This window comes from Melospiza melodia, chromosome Z (assembly GCF_035770615.1).
Source record: "Melospiza melodia melodia isolate bMelMel2 chromosome Z, bMelMel2.pri, whole genome shotgun sequence".
NCBI lineage: Eukaryota > Metazoa > Chordata > Aves > Passeriformes > Passerellidae > Melospiza > Melospiza melodia.
The window spans coordinates 61229091-61246406 of record NC_086226.1 but is presented as its reverse complement, the minus strand read 5'-3'; the positions used below and the strand labels follow the sequence as shown (position 1 = coordinate 61246406).

At 42.9% G+C, this 17316-nt stretch overlaps 1 protein-coding gene and 1 long non-coding RNA gene across 4 annotated transcripts in view; one reads left to right on the top strand and one right to left on the bottom strand.

Annotated features, from left to right (window-relative positions):
- PSD3 (pleckstrin and Sec7 domain containing 3) overlaps positions 1-17316 on the bottom strand; it is a 112629-nt gene that overhangs the window by 85910 nt on the left and 9403 nt on the right. For 2 of the 3 annotated variants that reach the window (XM_063180790.1, XM_063180789.1), the window contains exon 2: positions 9730-9838. In XM_063180790.1, the coding sequence (XP_063036860.1) occupies positions 9730-9838 (109 nt within the window). Of the gene's footprint in view, positions 1-657; positions 788-9729; positions 9839-17316 lie in introns of those variants that run through there. The other variant, XM_063180791.1, reaches the window with a different exon arrangement.
- Positions 20-17056, top strand: LOC134432269 (uncharacterized). Its single transcript, XR_010031279.1, has 2 exons — positions 20-198; positions 16100-17056. It is a non-coding gene; the product is annotated as an uncharacterized LOC134432269 (long non-coding RNA).

The window sequence follows — 17316 nt, the reverse complement described above, 5'->3', positions numbered from 1 at the left end:
CCCTTATTCCCATCCACCACCACAGCATCATGTCTTGCTGCAGCTACTGGCATATCCTGTCTAACCCCATCCCCCAATATGACTGCATTACAAACAAGGATAGAAAGAAAACAACAAAATTTAAGGACTGCACTGAAGATGCGCAGGGAAAAAAAATACCCATCATCAAACAAACAAAGAAGGGACACACACTTTCAGGTAACACAAATTTCTACTTTGCATTGAAGGTGGCTTCTTTCAACAAATGAAAAAAAGAAAAAAAAGGAAAAAAAAAGAAAAAAAGAAAGAAATGGACAGGGGAAAAGCTAAAATAGAAAGGGGGTGAGTGACTAGAAAACTGAGACCGGGCAAATATAACCTAATAGCATTTGGCAGCCTTTCTGATGACTAGACGTTGAAAGAATTAATGACTTAAATCAGGCATAGATATGATATTTCATAGGTAAATAACCATTCCATGTCAAGCAAACTTGTCTACAGCATAATAAAAGAAAATTCTAGGAAGCAAAACACAAGTTAAAAGCATAGACAGACATTTTGTTTACAGGTACATTTTAAAAAAGAATGGTGTGAGTGTCTCTCTCTATACAGTATATATATATATATTATATAGCTCGAGAAATTAGATATATTTGCTTGAACAGTCTCCTTACTCACAGAGGTTACTGTAGCTCCAGCAGTTACCCATTGGTCAAAGAAATAAAATGCAAAGATCATCAGTTTATCTATAGCGATACCAGCTAATTCAATTGCTGCTGTTCTAGTCAACTGGAATCAAAATAGTTTCAAATTTCCTGGCAGCTGCTGCCCTGCACTGCACACAATGATGTAAATGGATGCTTTCTGAGTATTATGAAACTGATGGGGGAACTGCAGTCTCATTCAGTCTATCGCAGGAGCTAAGGAGTCCACCTTGGCAGCTTGCAGGGGGAAAAAAAATCTTCCTCCAGCAAGGCTGCCTGACGGCATGCCAGGGATACGTCTGTGCTTAGCTGCCGTTTTTGTAACTGCGTCCATAAGGGGAGAATCGGGCAGAATGGAGATGCTGAGAGTCATGTGCTGGTTTCGGAATGCAGGATGCTTTATGGCATTTCAGCATTAGTGAGCAGGAAGCATTCACTAAGCAGCCCAGTCATCCTGCATTTTATGTCTCTGCAGCTCCTTGCGCAGATCACAAGTAGCACGTGGGTGAGCTTGCATGCAGCATCATATCAGTTACGCTTTCCTGGTATTCCTGCCACCATTTGTAAAAGGCAAATTAGGGAAGTAAAAAACAATGTATGCATTAAGATGAGACAAATCTCTAGGTCACAGAGCTTAATGAACAAATCATAGGATTTATGGTATTGTATCACTACTGCAGCCTGCCAGAGAGGAGCGTTACACACATCTCCTTGTCCTGCATTGCATTTTGTTACATCTTATACAGTCACTAAAACTATTCCAATTGATAAAGCAGCCTTCTCCTGCTGAGATGGAGCAGCCATCCCCTATAAAAAGGGAGGGATGCTGCATAGCTTCTGGCAGCCTCATGCAGCAACCCTTTTTCCAAATGATGTCATTCTCCATGCTGCAATAGGTTCTGCCTGGCCAGAGTAGCCAAAGCCAGGGGATTAACATAATGCAAACACGGGGCTTTTGTAACTGGACTGCAAACATCCACACTGGACTGGGCACAGGATTTTTTGCAGCTTGCAGACACTCCAGGCTTTTGGGCAGTTTGCTTACTCCAAAAAGGAGAAGCAGAGCCAGGTCTTCATCCCGTCGAAAGTTACAGCAGCATTATGTAAAAACAACAAGTTGGTGGAAATGGGGAAGCTGAGTAAAAGTGAGAGGCAGAGGGAAGAGATTGGGGAGAGTTGCCTAGAAATAAATCCTGGTGAAATGCCTCTATGCCTTAGCAAACATGCAGGGAATGTAAAGGGGAATAGAGGTATGACAGAGCTCTTGCAGGAAAATTGACCATCTTGGCTGAGATCCCTCACCCCAAAAAGAGACAACCAGAGGGACTCCTTGCTGTGGTCACTGGGAAGTTTGGCACAGAGCCCAAGAGCACGCACAGGCTGTGTGTTCTTTGCAGTCCGCGCTTGAACAGCCACACAGTGTGTGAAAGCCAGTGGCTCAGGGTTACCCAGAAATTAAACTAATTTGTTCACGGAAAAAATAATCCCCTGCATGCACAGAGGGGCAGTATGTTCCTCAAGAAATCATACACCCACAGCTTCCTGCATACTGGAAGAGATTCACAAAAAGATACTGCCCACCACTGCGCTTGTGTAGTTCCCTAAATTCTGGGGGTTTTGGGCTACCAGAGACAGTACTAGATGAAACTTCAGTCTGACGTAGGACAACCATGCCCATGCTAGGTAAATCTGTGATGAATCTCTGCTAGCTAGTGCTGGAGTCTGGTAGGATATGATGATGCTAAGTTGTCACTGGTTTGGAAAAGAGTGAGAAAAGCCACTAGGATAAGAACATAAATCCTGTGCATTTAGAAAGCAATGACCATTTAGAAAGCATGTAAAATATATGGGACACTTTGTGCTTCTTTGAGAGTTTGTGTGTATTTTTTTTCCAACTGCACAAGGCCTAGCCCTGTTCCTGATGGAAAGCTTTATGAAAGCAATACTGTGACTTGGCTGCATATTTTTCCCCAGATTTTAACTAATTCCCAGTGGTAAATAGGGTTTGGGACCCCTTGAATAAAACCAACTGCACTGAATTAACTGTCCTCCAAAGAGCCCTGTACCTTTCCCCTGGTTGCAAGAAGGATGGCACCTTGCTGCAGTCACTCACAGGCCTACAGCGAGCTCAAAACAGGACAAAGTCCAAAACTAACATGCAGCACGTGCTGAGAGGATTTAGTGTGAGGGATTATCCACTACAAATTGCTGTATGGGCCACAGATGGTCAGTGAGATAGCTCAGTCCCAAGAGTCATTACCCTGGAAAGCAAAATGGTAGAGTGGAACAGCTGCTAGCATGAGTAGGAACAGGAGGGAAAATACAAAGGGAATATCTGGACTCCTTATCCTGACATAAAAGTGCAAGTGGGTCTTAGAATATTTAATGCCCTTTTCTTCTTTGAAGTTCCACACTCTGGAATTATATGGCTGTGAGAATCTCAAGTTTTCATTTCATTTTATTATGTCTGGAGAAGTCTGAAACCCAATATGCAAACAACAGATCCAAAAAGAATCTGAATTTTCTATTTTTCTGCTGCTGTGATTTAGAAAGGAAGTAGCTAACAGATTTTCTAAGTGTAGATATACACAGTAATTAGCAAGAATTACTTTAAAAGCTCTCTAAGAGCCTTCACCTGAAGAAAAAACTTCGGAAGCAGTGACAACTCACAGCTGTTTTGACACTTTCAGCATCTACAATGACTTTACAGCCTCTCTAAATTCACTTATAATTAATGTTATATATTTTAAATACTGTATTTTTCAATAATCCTCTCAAAACCCTTGGAAAGTTGCTTTGAGTGAGCAAAAACGGCTTTAAAAATCCATCACTTGTAAGCACAGATCTCAGAAACATGGGATTTCTGTAGATCCAGAAACCAGGCACACCTGCAGAAAAGGATGTCCTTTACTACTTTTCAGAGTTTGGGACCAATTAACCAATCTGAGAGTAGTCTTGCTAGACAGTTCTTAAAGCACCCTAGGAGATGGATCTCAAGTTATGTGCCCAGCTAAAACAAAAAAAGGGCACAGAGGGATGTGTGTATCTCCCAGGCTCCAAGTGTTTGTTGCTAAAGGTCCTGTTGGACATTGCATAGTAACTTTTCAGCAGGCTCTCACAGCGAATGAGACTCCCTTCCCCCAGATGCTGGGCAGAGTTAAATAAACAACACAGGGATCTATGGCAGAAGGTACCTGTTAAAGCAGTGAACTGTGAACAGGAAAAATACAGGCTGTACTCTGTGTTACACTCTTTCAGTCCAATACCAGGCCAGAGCTGCACCTACCCATATAATTTTATTTAAATGTCTTCTCTGTGTGCATATCAACAGCAAGTTAACATGCATAATTTCCTTCAGATAGCTTCAGAAATGAAGCAAGGCTACAGCACATTAGAGGGTTTGTGTGGGTGTGCTGCAGATCTCACCAGATGATGGGGCTGAGGCCAAGGAGAGGAGGCAATGGTGGTGACAGGAAAAAATGCATCTGTGTCCCACTGTACCTGCCTATAACAAGCTAAATCAGCTGGCTGAGCCTCTCCTGTTGCGCCCACTGATCTGGATGCCCCATTTTCCGTCTGCCTGATGGAAGGGCATGACCTGCCTGTCTCCAGGAAGGTGTTGCTGAGTCCTGCCAGCTTCAGCTGAATTCAGCCTGTGCCAGGTGTACTCAGAGCATCTGATGTGGCCAGACGCTGACATATTGCCAGCGCCACCGGATCCACAAATATTTGTGTGCTCCCATCAGCATGGCTCTCAGCTTCAGCCAAAAGAACACAGACAGGGAGACATCTACTGCCTTAATTCTGGCATTTCCTAACTTCTGAGTGCTTAATTCTGCACCTTTAAAAAACAATAAACAAACAGTACATGTTTTAATAATTATTTGTACTAAACTCTTGGCCTTCAAACAACTTTGTTGTTTAGAAAGTTGAGGATGTGGTAATCTCCTCCCTACAGCTGTAGGTTATGATAACTTGATCTATCCAGCTTTCAAGTGCAGGTCACAAGACATTCAATTTCCTCCTGTGGAGCAAGGGACTTAGGATAATGCCTTGTGCTCCCTTCAGTTTTCCTGCCCCTTGGACTGGAAACGCATGCACCCATCACACCACACCTGACAGCTCCAGAGCATGCCTCAGTTTCTCCCAGTCCCAGGAGGTGGGACTAAGAAATTCAGGGGAGATAGCAAGACAGTTCCACCACTCCACCTCTGCAGCCAAGATGCAGAGCACAATGGAACCTGTCCTTCTGCACCAGCACTTATTTTTCCATGTGCTCTTCAGAGCATCCAAAATTACCTGCTTTACTCCATGCTGGAATGAAAGAGGAGCACTCAGCGTGGCCAGTGAACATGCTGGTGCCAAAGAGGTAATTACTTCCTACAGTACACAAACTCAAGTGGAAAAGTACCTTCCAATACAGTACCTCTGGAAACTTAAATTTAAAAAGTTAACCTTCTTTTTGCATCATTGCCAATCAGCAATGCCAAACATTGGGGATATTTATGAGGAAACTACTGATTACACACTACGGTTTTAAAACTCCTGCAGGATTTCTGTATGTCAGAAAATGCAGTGGGACACTAGAAACAACAACAACAACAAGCTGATAAAGTCAAATATGCACAACAGGATTATGGACTTTTAATTATGTGAGAGAGGGGTACCACAGCTCTGAGCTTTCTGTATTCCAGCCTTGTGTGTGCTCCTGGTGAACACTGCAGGACATCTGATGCGCCAATCCTTCACCATAATTAAGCAAAATTAATGTGAAAATCAGGCAGTCCTCCAACCCTCAGAAAATGCAGTTTTGCACTTCTTAAGCAAAACATAGCTGCAGAGGAAGATACCAGACCAGGGAGCCTAGACTTTAAGAATTGCCTGGAGAGAGCATGGAAAGAGCACAAGATGAAAATATAGCAAAGGGGTGGTGCCTCAAAATGGAAAACAACAGGGTTGGAGCACTGGGCAAGACTACAGTCAGCAGTTTGAGCTATCATGAGGACAATGTAATAATGAGTGCCTGTGGTCTAAGGGCAGTTCCTGCAGGGAGGATCAGGAAGGTGCCATTTCCATGCAATGTGAGGGGGATGCAGCAGAGCTGGACATGTGTGCCTTGAAGTAACAGAGCAAACAAGTGAGACAGAATGTATGTCAGTGATGCTCACTTTATACAAAGATATGGGGATCACTTTCTTAAAGATGTTTAAATCAGAAACGTAAGAACCCTGAAAAGGCTTTACTTTTACAAAATAGCAGTTATTGTGTCCTTCCTGTGCTCTTGAAAAACAGTTCTAGACATTCTAAAGCAAAAGCAATAATTTCTTCGATTGCAGTTCAGGAACAGGTATGTTGCATGGGTCAAAGTATGTGTTTGATTTTCTTTCATGTGTCAGATCTCGCATTGTTTGACCCCTTGCAATGGTGATTCAGCACACATTGCCAGAAGAAAATAAGCCCTTTTTTTAGAATTGTTCTTTTGGCATTATTTTGGGGGGTCTGTTACAGTTTTTGCTGGCTTGAGCTTGCTAAGTACACAGATGAGCACAAGAACTAGCATGAGACAATTGGTGGCAGTGTGTGTCTGGGACCATCTCTTGGCAGAAGCAAGATGTTAAATGAGCTCAGTTGCCTCATGACACCTCACTGAACACAAAACAGCAAGTGACAGGCTTTCCAAAAAGCTATTTGTTTCACCAGGAATTCAAAACCAAGCTTCTTCCAGCAGCTGTTGGGAAAGACCAGATTTGCATAGCAACACAGGCAGTATTTGTACAGAGCCTTTTTGTGAAGGATGAGATTAAACCTCTGGTACACAGGAGGGATGAAAGCTTTCTCCTTTCAGAAGCATCAGAGAAAAGACTGTTTATTAATCTTAAGAAGCTATTTTCTTCCTAACAACAGTCTTGGATTTATTTTCTCATATAACAGGAATTATGGGGTATTTGGCCCTCATGTTTATTTAAAGAATTATTTTGTAGTATCCCCCATTTTTTTCCCCGAAGGAAGCACTTTTAAGACTAAAAAAAAAAAAGTCATGTGGCCATAACTTTTTTTTTTTTTCTTTTTGGTATTTAAATGTATTAACAGCAAAGTCATAAAAATCAGACCTGTAGCACAGCCAAGCCTGAAGAAAGTCTGCTCAATAGAGATCACTGTTTCCACGGCAGTTTCCAGAGAAGGAATGTATGTTTCCACATACAACAAGCGGCCTTTTATGTCAGTGAGTCTGAGAAGACATCTTGTCCAACCCAGCTAAATTCAGTTTCTAAAAAACATTTTCTTTTGCTGGAAAGCAGAAGGCTGGGGTTTCGCCAAGGAAGGTGGCCAGGCTGTGCAGGGCCACGTGGACAAGTGTGGTGCATCCTCCCTGCTCTCCCAGCGGGAGGGGTCTGCAGGGAAATGCGTGGTCTTGAATCCTTCCACAACAGGAGGGTCCTGGGGGGCTTGGACCTGCTTCTGCTCCAAGTAATGCATGCAGGGCAGGAGGATGGGCAATGGACAAGAGAGGAGAGGGGCCAGACGACAGGCATCATGCATTAAAGTCAAGAGAACATTAGGGCATCAGTGATCACAAATATCCCAGATAAAATCAGACTGAAGACAGCAAAGGAAGATGTTTTATATGTGACAGCTTTATTAGCATTTGAATATCGTTGATGAAACACCTCTTCAAAAGCCATCTAACTTTTTATTTTCCCCCCCTCTCATTTTCTCATCTGAAAATGACCAGCAGCTTCAACCTGGAAGGTAAAAATCAGCACAGAGCTTATTAACAAAAGCTGCCATCTCCCACCTGGGTAAACAGAAGTGTTTGTCATAGTCGCCCCCACTTATTGCTCTTTCTTTGTGAATTGGCTTGTCTGATTCAAGTGTTTTAGTACTTAGTCAAGACATGTATATCCTCAGCAGCATCAGCAGGGCTACAGTAACGTGGCTGTGGCCGAAAGGGAAAGTATAAACCAGAAGGCAGAAGTAATTAAGCTGTTCAGCAGCTTACATGCTATGTTCCGTTTCTGAGGCCAGCCATGGCATGGGTCAACTGCTTTAGGTTAGATAAACTAAAGTCCAGCATAACTGCCCACAGTGACAAGTTGTTCTCTTGATCAAGTTTAAACACCAACATTTCTCCTGGCCCTGCCTCTGTCACTCATTTGCTTGAAATATTTCATACTTTGACCCCTAAAAAGCATGTCTTCTTTCCTTTAAAGGAAACTTTAGAAAGTAGCATGTTTATTTGGATTTTTGGTGGTGTTTTCTCCCTTCCCATCTAATAGGGAGAAGAAGAGAAAGACTTTCAAGCATAGCTGCTTCCCCCAAAAGCATATGTATGACATATTTGATATATATCAAATAAAAAAAAAACATTATTTGATGTACAAAAGCCCTGAGTTTGTACTACTGTCCCCTCAGTCACCCTGTCCTCATTCACCTCCAGTAAATAAGCAGTTAAAAGCTGAAGAAAAAACTAGAAGGGGCAGAACCACTATCATTTATCCATGGCAGTCAAACAACTTGTAAGAGGAGGAGGAGGACGCATTTGTCTGTGGCAGCATGAGGCCAGTCTGGGTAAGCACGATGTCACCCAGTTTTTGGGTGCAATTCACAAACGTTGTATGTTAACCACTGTTAAATATTCACAAACTCTCTTGTCAGGACCCTTGAAGTAACTCCCATTTTGCTAATTGTTAGCTCCTACTGGTAGTTTCTCATTAATAAAGGAACAGGAGGAGATCCGGAAACAAGGCAAGAAGGAGATCCAGAAACAAGGCAAGAAGCACAGGAAAAATACACCGAATTAGGCATATAAGTCAATATGTCTGGCTTACTCTTTGCTACCCTTTATTTTAGAGCTCAGTACTTAGCTTGGAATACCCATCATATTTGATAATTGTTTTGGCTGGTAATAACAATAGATTCACTTGGATTTATTAGACACAGCATACTTTATTTAATACCAATCTCTGGATTTGTACCAATGCCTGCTGACAGTGCTCTCACACTGTGTCTTTCCAAGTAAGAAATGAGGTCATCATGATTCATGTAATAAACTGATACACATTTTGTGGCAATTTGAAAGAGTTTTTAAAATTCCTAAATAAGGTCCTTTTGGTTTGGGTTTTCTTGAGGGTTTTTTTCTCTTTTTGGAAATTTGGATTTTTTTGCACTATGCAATTAGGATTTCCCAGCTGGATGACCAAAAAGCCAGGAAGAAACTCATGTTCCACTTTATTATTATTTTTTTCCTTACTAAAGTGGAGGAACATACACAGTTTGTTTCTGAGCAAAGTGCTGCCCTTTTCTAGCACGAAGGGAGTCTTCCTTAATTAAGTGACACAGAAAGTTTGCAATTAGAAAGGATCAAGGTACACAGAGAACAGCCTGAGGAAATGCTTTTTCAAAGAGGGCAGGGCTTGTTGATAATTTTGACAAGGCAAGAGGAATAGCTACAATAACTACATTTCTTTTCTTCTAAGCTTGGGCTTTAAAAGGTAGAAAATGCCCTATATTTACAAGAAGACAACAGGAATAAGACAGATCCTTAGATATAACATTAGATATTATGGAAGCATCTGGACTTCTAGAATCACTGACTACAGAGGGCAGAGCAGTCCGGGTACCAGTCAAATATCTGAATTAAAATCTTACCTACCTCTACTTGTAGAAAGACCACAAAGTGCATTTCTGGAAGATCTCCAGGCAGAAATGGCCATGCTTCAGCATGTGCAATTGCAGAACTCATGGCTGAACAACTCCACTGCAGAGAAGTGCAGGGACTCCCTCCACCAATGTGCCTTTAGCATGTGAGTCCCTGCTGTCACATCATGGTGGCCCACATGAGCCAGAAAGAAAGGCAGGGGTATAAGAGAGGGAACCACTGTCATTTTCTGCGGCCAAACCAGCAGGATCCAGTACTTGCAAAAGACAGCATAGCATAGTGAGTGAGCCTCACGGAGTCATTAAAGGAGAAGCTTCTGCAAAACTTTCCTGAGTGGCTTAAGAGATTTTTTTTTTTTTGCACAAAGTAGAAATAAATAGAACTTACCCATTCCTGAAGGCTTCTCTTCTTCCAAACCAAATAAAAATTCATATTTGGCCTTGGCAACGTTCTGGGCATGAGCTGATATGTCATTATCCCGCACAAGTGCTTCTGCCTAGAGTAAAAATAAACAAAGCTTATATACCTTTTAGTGAAAAAACAGCAGAAGGAACATGAAATCCCTTCAGGCAGCATTTTGAAAGTATTCATTTCACTCTGTCACCACCAAGATCATCCAGAGCAGACATGGGCCAACTCAGAGAACTTTTGAAGAGCTCACCCCTCCTTCACTGAACCCAAGAATTTCAGTATTAAGAACAAAGACCTAACAGAGATGTGAGAGCACCCAACCATTCTTTACACGCTCTTTAGCCAGCTTACCCACTGAAAGGCCAGCAGCATTGGCCAACTATCTCAATAATACTGGTTATATTGGTTGGAGTTAAAAATATCAAGAGAGTAGTATCAGAAATAGCAAATTTGAGCATGTAGGTCATAAAACTGGAACCCATGGGAAAACCATAAATGGGGCAGGCTGTCTCTTTGAAAAGATAGTGGGGTAGAGAAAGTGAGGAGCAAGGACTACAACAAGGATGATTAAAAATGGGGAGAAGGATAAGGTACGCGAACATGTACTTAGGCAGGAGTACTGTCTGAGGGGCCCTGTTGGGCAGCCCATGCATGACCACCACTGTGTAGGTCAGGACTAGAGTCCAACTTGGTTTTACAACCACACCGCACAAGTCAAACCTGCTTATCCGGCCAGGAGGCAGGGAGGGGACACATGTTGTGGTGTGCTGTAATGTCCCATTTTGGCCTTCCAGGTCATTTCCCCAAGTGTGCCTATACGTCTCTCCCTTCCCCCTTGCCCCCATGCTGAGTGAGTCCTGTCAATCAGGCTAAACGTTCCAGCAAGGCGTCGTGTGGTTGGTCAAGTTCAAAGGATGCCCCTATGCCCAGAGGTCATTGGCCTGTCTGGGTGTCATCTTCCCCTGAGACCCTGCCCCTCCCACCTGGTTGGTGCTCACCTGTACCTCCCCTCCCCCTGTCCCTGAGCTTAAAAGGTGAATGAGACCATGCAGTCTTGGTTCTGTTGGAGCAGGTCCTCACGTTCAGACCTCTGTAACTATGGAATAAACCTCTGGACATTAAACCCTCCAGCAGAATCCATCTCCTTTTCTCTTCACCATCGCCTGAAGCTATTCCTCCTGAGGTAAACGGGGTTCCTAACAAGCCTGGACTTGTTCAGTGCCCAGCTGCAATCTCCAGCAAGCCAAGGTGATACACCGCAGTTGCTGCCTTTGGCCCAGTAGCAAGGGTCAGACAGGCCCAGGCACAATCTAACTGGTAATATTGGGAGCCTTTTTCCAATAGACACAAGGTGGTGAGCCCAGTGAGCAGGGGAACACCTGGAAGGGTGAATGGATAGACTGATTGAGCAACCTGTTCTACCCAGGTCTGGTGCCCCCAGCACCTTCCCCACTGCTCCTTTCTTGTAAGAAACAGAGTAAATGACCTTGACACAGTAAAGGTCCAGTTTCTCAAAAGAGAGAAAGGCTACAGGACTAAGATCAAAATACTTTTCTTAACAGGTAGGGACAAAACAAATCTCTAAGATAAAGCACACACCAGCAATAAACTGCAGTGCAAAAACTATCCAGAGTTAGCATTAATTTTCTTCCCACCTGGACAAGACAGAGCCTGTAATTCTTCTGTTTGAAGTGACAGATAAAATAAATCACTAACTCTAAAAATTCTTCAGTAAACTTTATATTCATATCTGGCAGTCAATTGCTGTGGCATAGCAAGCCATGGCATGGTTTACATTGGTGAAAGCATTAGCTTATGAAAACACTCTTTAAAAAACAAATGGAACATTCAGCCCCCTAGGACAACAACAACTTTTATGCATTTCTATCAAATACCTCAGGATAAGCATCAGATAAAAGCAGAAATTCAAAGTACAAGGGACACGTGATTCACAGGAACACATAGTCACAGCTCTTAATCAGAGATGGATGGAATCACAAATTCATATATTCCTCCTAGGCCATCTGTCCAACAATTGTATTTTCTCCCAAGAGCACAGTGACAAATAGTTATCTTGCCCTATGCCCTAGAATGGTTTTGCTCCAGGTTCCACTAGCCTTTTACACCCATTTCCTCTCCTACCTTTCTGCACTGTGCCAGTTCTGCAAGATTTAGTACAAACACCACTCTGCCCTAAGTCGACAGCAGATGTTACACAGTGGTCTTGGACTAATTTATTTACCATTCACTAGACATTCACTAGTCCAACTACTCAGTACTAGGGCTTCCAGTATGTTGATACATGTGCTAACTCCAGTCTACCCAATCCTTTGGTAAAGATGTGATGGAATACATAAAGGGCTTACTATCACAAAGATGACTATCACAAGCATGACAAAATGAGCTTGGAAGAAATCACCATGTCTGTTCTGGCTTTACAGACCTGCATTCATTCACTGGCAGGGAGGCAGGAAGGGCTAGAAAAGGAATAGCTGGAGCCAGAGCACACAGGAGAAGGCTTTGTCTGCATCAGCTTAGACAGGAGTAGCTTACAGAGCCAGACAAAAATTCAGCCTACTCAGATGGATGTGAAGGGATGGGATTGCTTATAACTAGCTGGTGCCAAATCCCAGTGACAGATAAATGAAATGGAAAATAAAATTAACAGAACAGTCCAGTTCTTGAGCAGTAAGGAATTTCTGATCTATACTCCTCTGGGACACAGCTTCTCCATCCCTCAGCCTTGCTTATTGAGATTTCACAGACATCTGCTACACTGAGCATCCCTGCCAGCAAACATGTGTTCCAAGGCTCTCTATTTGCCTGTACCTTATTGTAAAGCAAAGAAGAAAACTCCAGCTCACAGCACCCTCTGCATCATCCAGTAACAGTCACAAGTAAATTGTAAAATTAATGGGGTTTCAGTGTATAGGCCACCATTTATCAGAGTTAAGTGCCTAAACTGAGGCTGCATGATCTTAGTCTTTGCATCTGAAAGGGGTAACTTGATTGTCAGAAGTCTCAACGCTGCTGATGAAAATTACAGATACTGGCTTGAGTATGGGAACAGCTGTATTTAACATCTATTTAGGTTGTCAGAGCACTAAAAGGATGTATAAAGAAAGTCCATATCCAGGCTTAAGGATAAGTTTATCATATTTCATCCAAACAAGACATGTTAAAAAAGAATGCAAGAGCAGGAAAGAATGAGATGCTTGAGGTCAGAGCTAGTTTTTAAGACTATTGCTTTACTAATGTCCAAGTCAAGAGACTACATGTGTTCTCCTTTCCTTCTTTCAATCTACCATTCACCCAAGCTTTGCAGGAGTCAAAATGCCTGAAACGAGGAGCCCAGAAATGGGCTGGACAAACATTCATGGTGCTTTCAAGCTGCATTAGCAAAGATTAAATACGAGCAAGATTGAAAGGGATATAAAACTCCTGCTTAAGCCTTCTCTTTCAGCTGAAGGGCAAAGAAATCTGCATCCAGGTCAGCCATTTCATAATTGCTTCCCTCAGAGGGCTTTAACCACCACCTTTGAAGCATCTCATCTTTGTCATTGCTGAAGAGGGTGACGCTTAGGAGCACCAATCCCTTTAAATCAGCCCAGCTGTACGTACATTTCTCATGAGCTATATACATATTATTTTTCAGTCCAGTGATGCTCTGGGCAGAGAGGCAGCAAATTCCTACCCATTGGTGCATCACTCTTGCAGTGCTTTCTGCCTGTTTTAACATGTTTGATCAAGCCTACTTCTCTAGGTAATAGCTCTTGGTCAGGAGTTAGGAAGGCTGCATTTGCCTCTCAGTGAATTTTAGATAACATTGTGAGGCTGCATTAGTTTGCACTTGGCAGTCCTCACCCCTCAGACCTCCTGCCAACACACTGGACCAGTTTCTATTGACCTCACACAAGGCATTGGCATGGGTCATCAGAGGTCCCACCTTGCTGACTTTCTGTCTCATGCTTAGGGAGCAGAGAGATTCTTAAGGATAAGGCTGTGGTGCTTGTGGTGGTTTCAAGCCAGCACAGGAATGAAGCTGCTGAATCTGTGTCTCAGCACTGAACTGAACAACAGCAAGATGCTAAGACCACAGGGTTCCTGCTTCTCCAGCAGGAGCTGCTGATAAGGACAGATAAGTCAACCCAGCAAGAAGCACATACACTGCCTCTGTTCTGCTGTCTGGATGTGTGAATGGAGCAGCAGGTCAGTATCTGCAAGGAGAAACTATTCCCACAACTCACCCTTGAGAGGTGTCTTTAACTCCCGATGAGAGCTGGTTGCTGCCTTTCCTGAAGCTCAGTTTCACTCTCTGGATGAATTTCATTTCAACTCACAAGCTCCCCTCAAACTGCCCTCCAAAAATCCCAGTGGTTTTTAGATAGGTATAGTGAGTCATAAAAAGCTGAAGAAAATGCTTCTCCTTTCTGCACAGAAGAAAAGCACCAAAGCATCCTCTTTTGACTTTCATGAGGTTCTTGTTGGGACCTTGTTTTTGGGACCAACCGGTTTTGTCTTGGGGCCCTATTTATCATACTGTTTTGGGGTGAACGTTTCCTCCTAACTTGTCTCAAACCAAGACACATACCTACATGTCAGAGAGCTTTAACTGAAGAATATCAAACTCCTGCTATCTCACCACCATTTGCAGCTGAGCTGACAGGAGAGCTGGGCTTTTTCTCAGAGGAAGGGGATAACACTGTCCACAGCTGCTCTGACAAGCAATGGGTCAATGTGCATACAAAGAACCAGTGTGAACCCATGCCTCCTGAAGCATTCACACTTAAGGTCATGCATTTTCTTTGAAAATGTCTAATAAGGGGAATACTCCAAGAAGCAGATAATTAAATGGCAACTTCTAGTCTGGAATTTATCAGACTCCCTGAGAGGACAGATGCAGTTAAGACAGACTCACTCCTTGTAGAAGACCTGGGAAAAAAGTGCATGAGAAAAAGCAGAACAGGATGGGTGCTCAAGCAAGAGTCTTCAGGGAGCAAGAGTCAGCCAAAATTCTGGACAGCAAGAGACCACTCATCCTAAGGGAAAACATCAGCAGGAAGGGACCTAAGGACTATTCATGAAGAACTGTTAGCTGGGACAGAGAGGTGAAAGAGTCCTCAGGCATGTCTTCACAGCTAAGCCATATCAAGAAGAAGCCTCAGTTTTACATGCTTTCACATGTGCACAGCTCTGTTTCCCAGAGCTTCCTACCTTCCCTCTCAACCATACCACCACTGGATGTCAGCTCCCTGTCAGCAGGCAATAGCCCCTACACTGGAGCGACTTTTGGAGGTTTCATTGAGGCTACTGGGGAAATACTGCAGTATTGCAAGAAAGCAGAAAAATGCCTTGAAGAATGCCTGTAAATCAGAGTCTACTATGGAGAACTTCACAGCCACACCTGGACCATTTCTAATCCCAGGCTATGCTTGGTCCATTCTCATTGCTTCACCAACATCTCTAGCAGCAAAAAACTCAATTGCCTGCCAGCAGCCTATCAAATACCCCAATACAGTGAGTTTATACTCTCAGCAGGAATGATGGACAGAAGGTTCCCACAGATTTTAAAATCTTCTCCAGCAAGCTGCAATGTCATGGGCAAGTCTTTACAGAATCCTGCATTGAGGGCTCTGCCTCTGCTGTCACATCATCCCTGAATGGCCAAGAGCTCAGCAAGCTTCACTGTTTTTGACAGGTCATACCAGTTGTTCTGAAAAGACTATGCCTGTTGAGTTTGTCTTGAATCACTTTCCTAAGTAACAGGATTAAATGCAGAAAGCTGGCATTAAAATAAACTTGCTAACTGGTAAAACCTAGTGCAACAACATCACCGGAAGAATGTGGGTGCTCACAGTAAGACCACTGGGTAGGCAGGGGTTGTAGTGTTTAATTCCATGTGACCTCATAAACTATAGCTGTGTTTTCCTTATACCTCCCCACACTAATACACGTTCACAATTCTTGAATTAAAGCATTAGTAAAATAATTAAAATTCAAAAGAATAGAAGCTTGGCATGGCTTAATCTCAGCTGGAGCTGCTAAAACTTAATGCTAGCCAAGGTTTTGAATGAGAAGAAATCTAAGCCTGGGTTTTAAACTAATTCCTAACTATCAGGAGTTGCAGGGAGATGTATAGAAAGCCAGAAGGTGGGGATGAAAGAATAGGCTTGTGTAAGAGCACTGCAAATAGCTGTTTTCCAGCAGAGAAGTCAGCCTTGTAAGATTTTTCAGCTACAAGGCAATTGTAGAGACATGGCAGAGGTGCTTGCAGTGACAAGGAGTCTGAAAAAAGCAAAGAAAAATCGGTAATTCAGCACCTTTTTTTTTTTTTTTAATGCAACAGCCAGAAGACAACAGAAGAAGGTATTGGGAGTCAGCACCACACCAAAAAGGACATGGTTCCTGCTACAGTTTGTATTCAAAACCACAAACCACCTTGCAAAGCAATCTCACAGAAACCAAAATACTGAGGTACCTGACAAGAGAGTGAACAAGCTCAAGGGATAAAAATCCCTAACAATATAGAAATCACATCCTTCTCATGAATCTCTAAGCTGACCTCTTCCTGGGCATCTGCTGACCTCCACAGATGCTCCTGGGCTAAAGCGGCCTTGAATCCAAACCAGTGCAGAGAGTCACTATTACCTGCTCACAAGGCTCTGGCATGGCCACGGACTGGAGAGACCTCACACTTGGTACCATCCAGCCAGCTGCTCTTGAGTGCTCACCGCAACACACTCCACAGCTTACCCCAGGGATTCTCCAAAAGGCACCAGGGTACTGCAGGCTTCCTATGCCATTATTCCCAGCACTGCAGGGTTTGTTTACTATGAGCAGCCTCACAGGAAGCAGCCAGGCTGGAGAGAGCAAAACTGAAAGGGTGCAGATACTATCAAAGCTGCTCTCCCTGCACAAAGGCAAACTTCACAGAAGTTCAGTATCTAAAGAGAAGCTCGGTTCAGAAATGAAGCAGAAGACTTTCTGCTTAGAAAAAGACCTGAGAACAGTGACGAGAAAAGACTCAAATTAATGCCATAGCAGCAGCATCAAGCAGGTAAAATTTGTTTCCAGTCTGGTCACCTTGTTTTAGACCTGCACTTGAGTTTTTCTCCCCTTAAAGAAATGTTTGCTTTGTTGTTTGGTTGAAGTTGTTAGGAAGCAATCAGCTGTTATGCAGAATTAAATACTTTCTATTATGCAAAGGCTGATGCTGTCTGAGCTGTAACTGCATGGCTGTGAACAGCATATTAATTCAAAGTCTGTATGATTACACTTTACCATTAAAGGTCACTCAGCATTTTCTATTTGTCAAATCAGTGATTTTGATGCATTTTGTATGGACCTTTGGATATCTACGGATTACTTCTAAGGTATGTGTAAGAATCAAAACAAGTCCTCTGAGAAGAAGTCTTTAGCTCACTGCTTGAACCACTGTGTTCTTAGACATAACACACAAAGATGAAGAAAAACATCAAAAAAAGTTTTGACTTCTATAAAGCCACAATGCAAGTATATTCCTGAGCTATGTCAAAGAGCATTAGGGTCAGGTATGATTTAAGA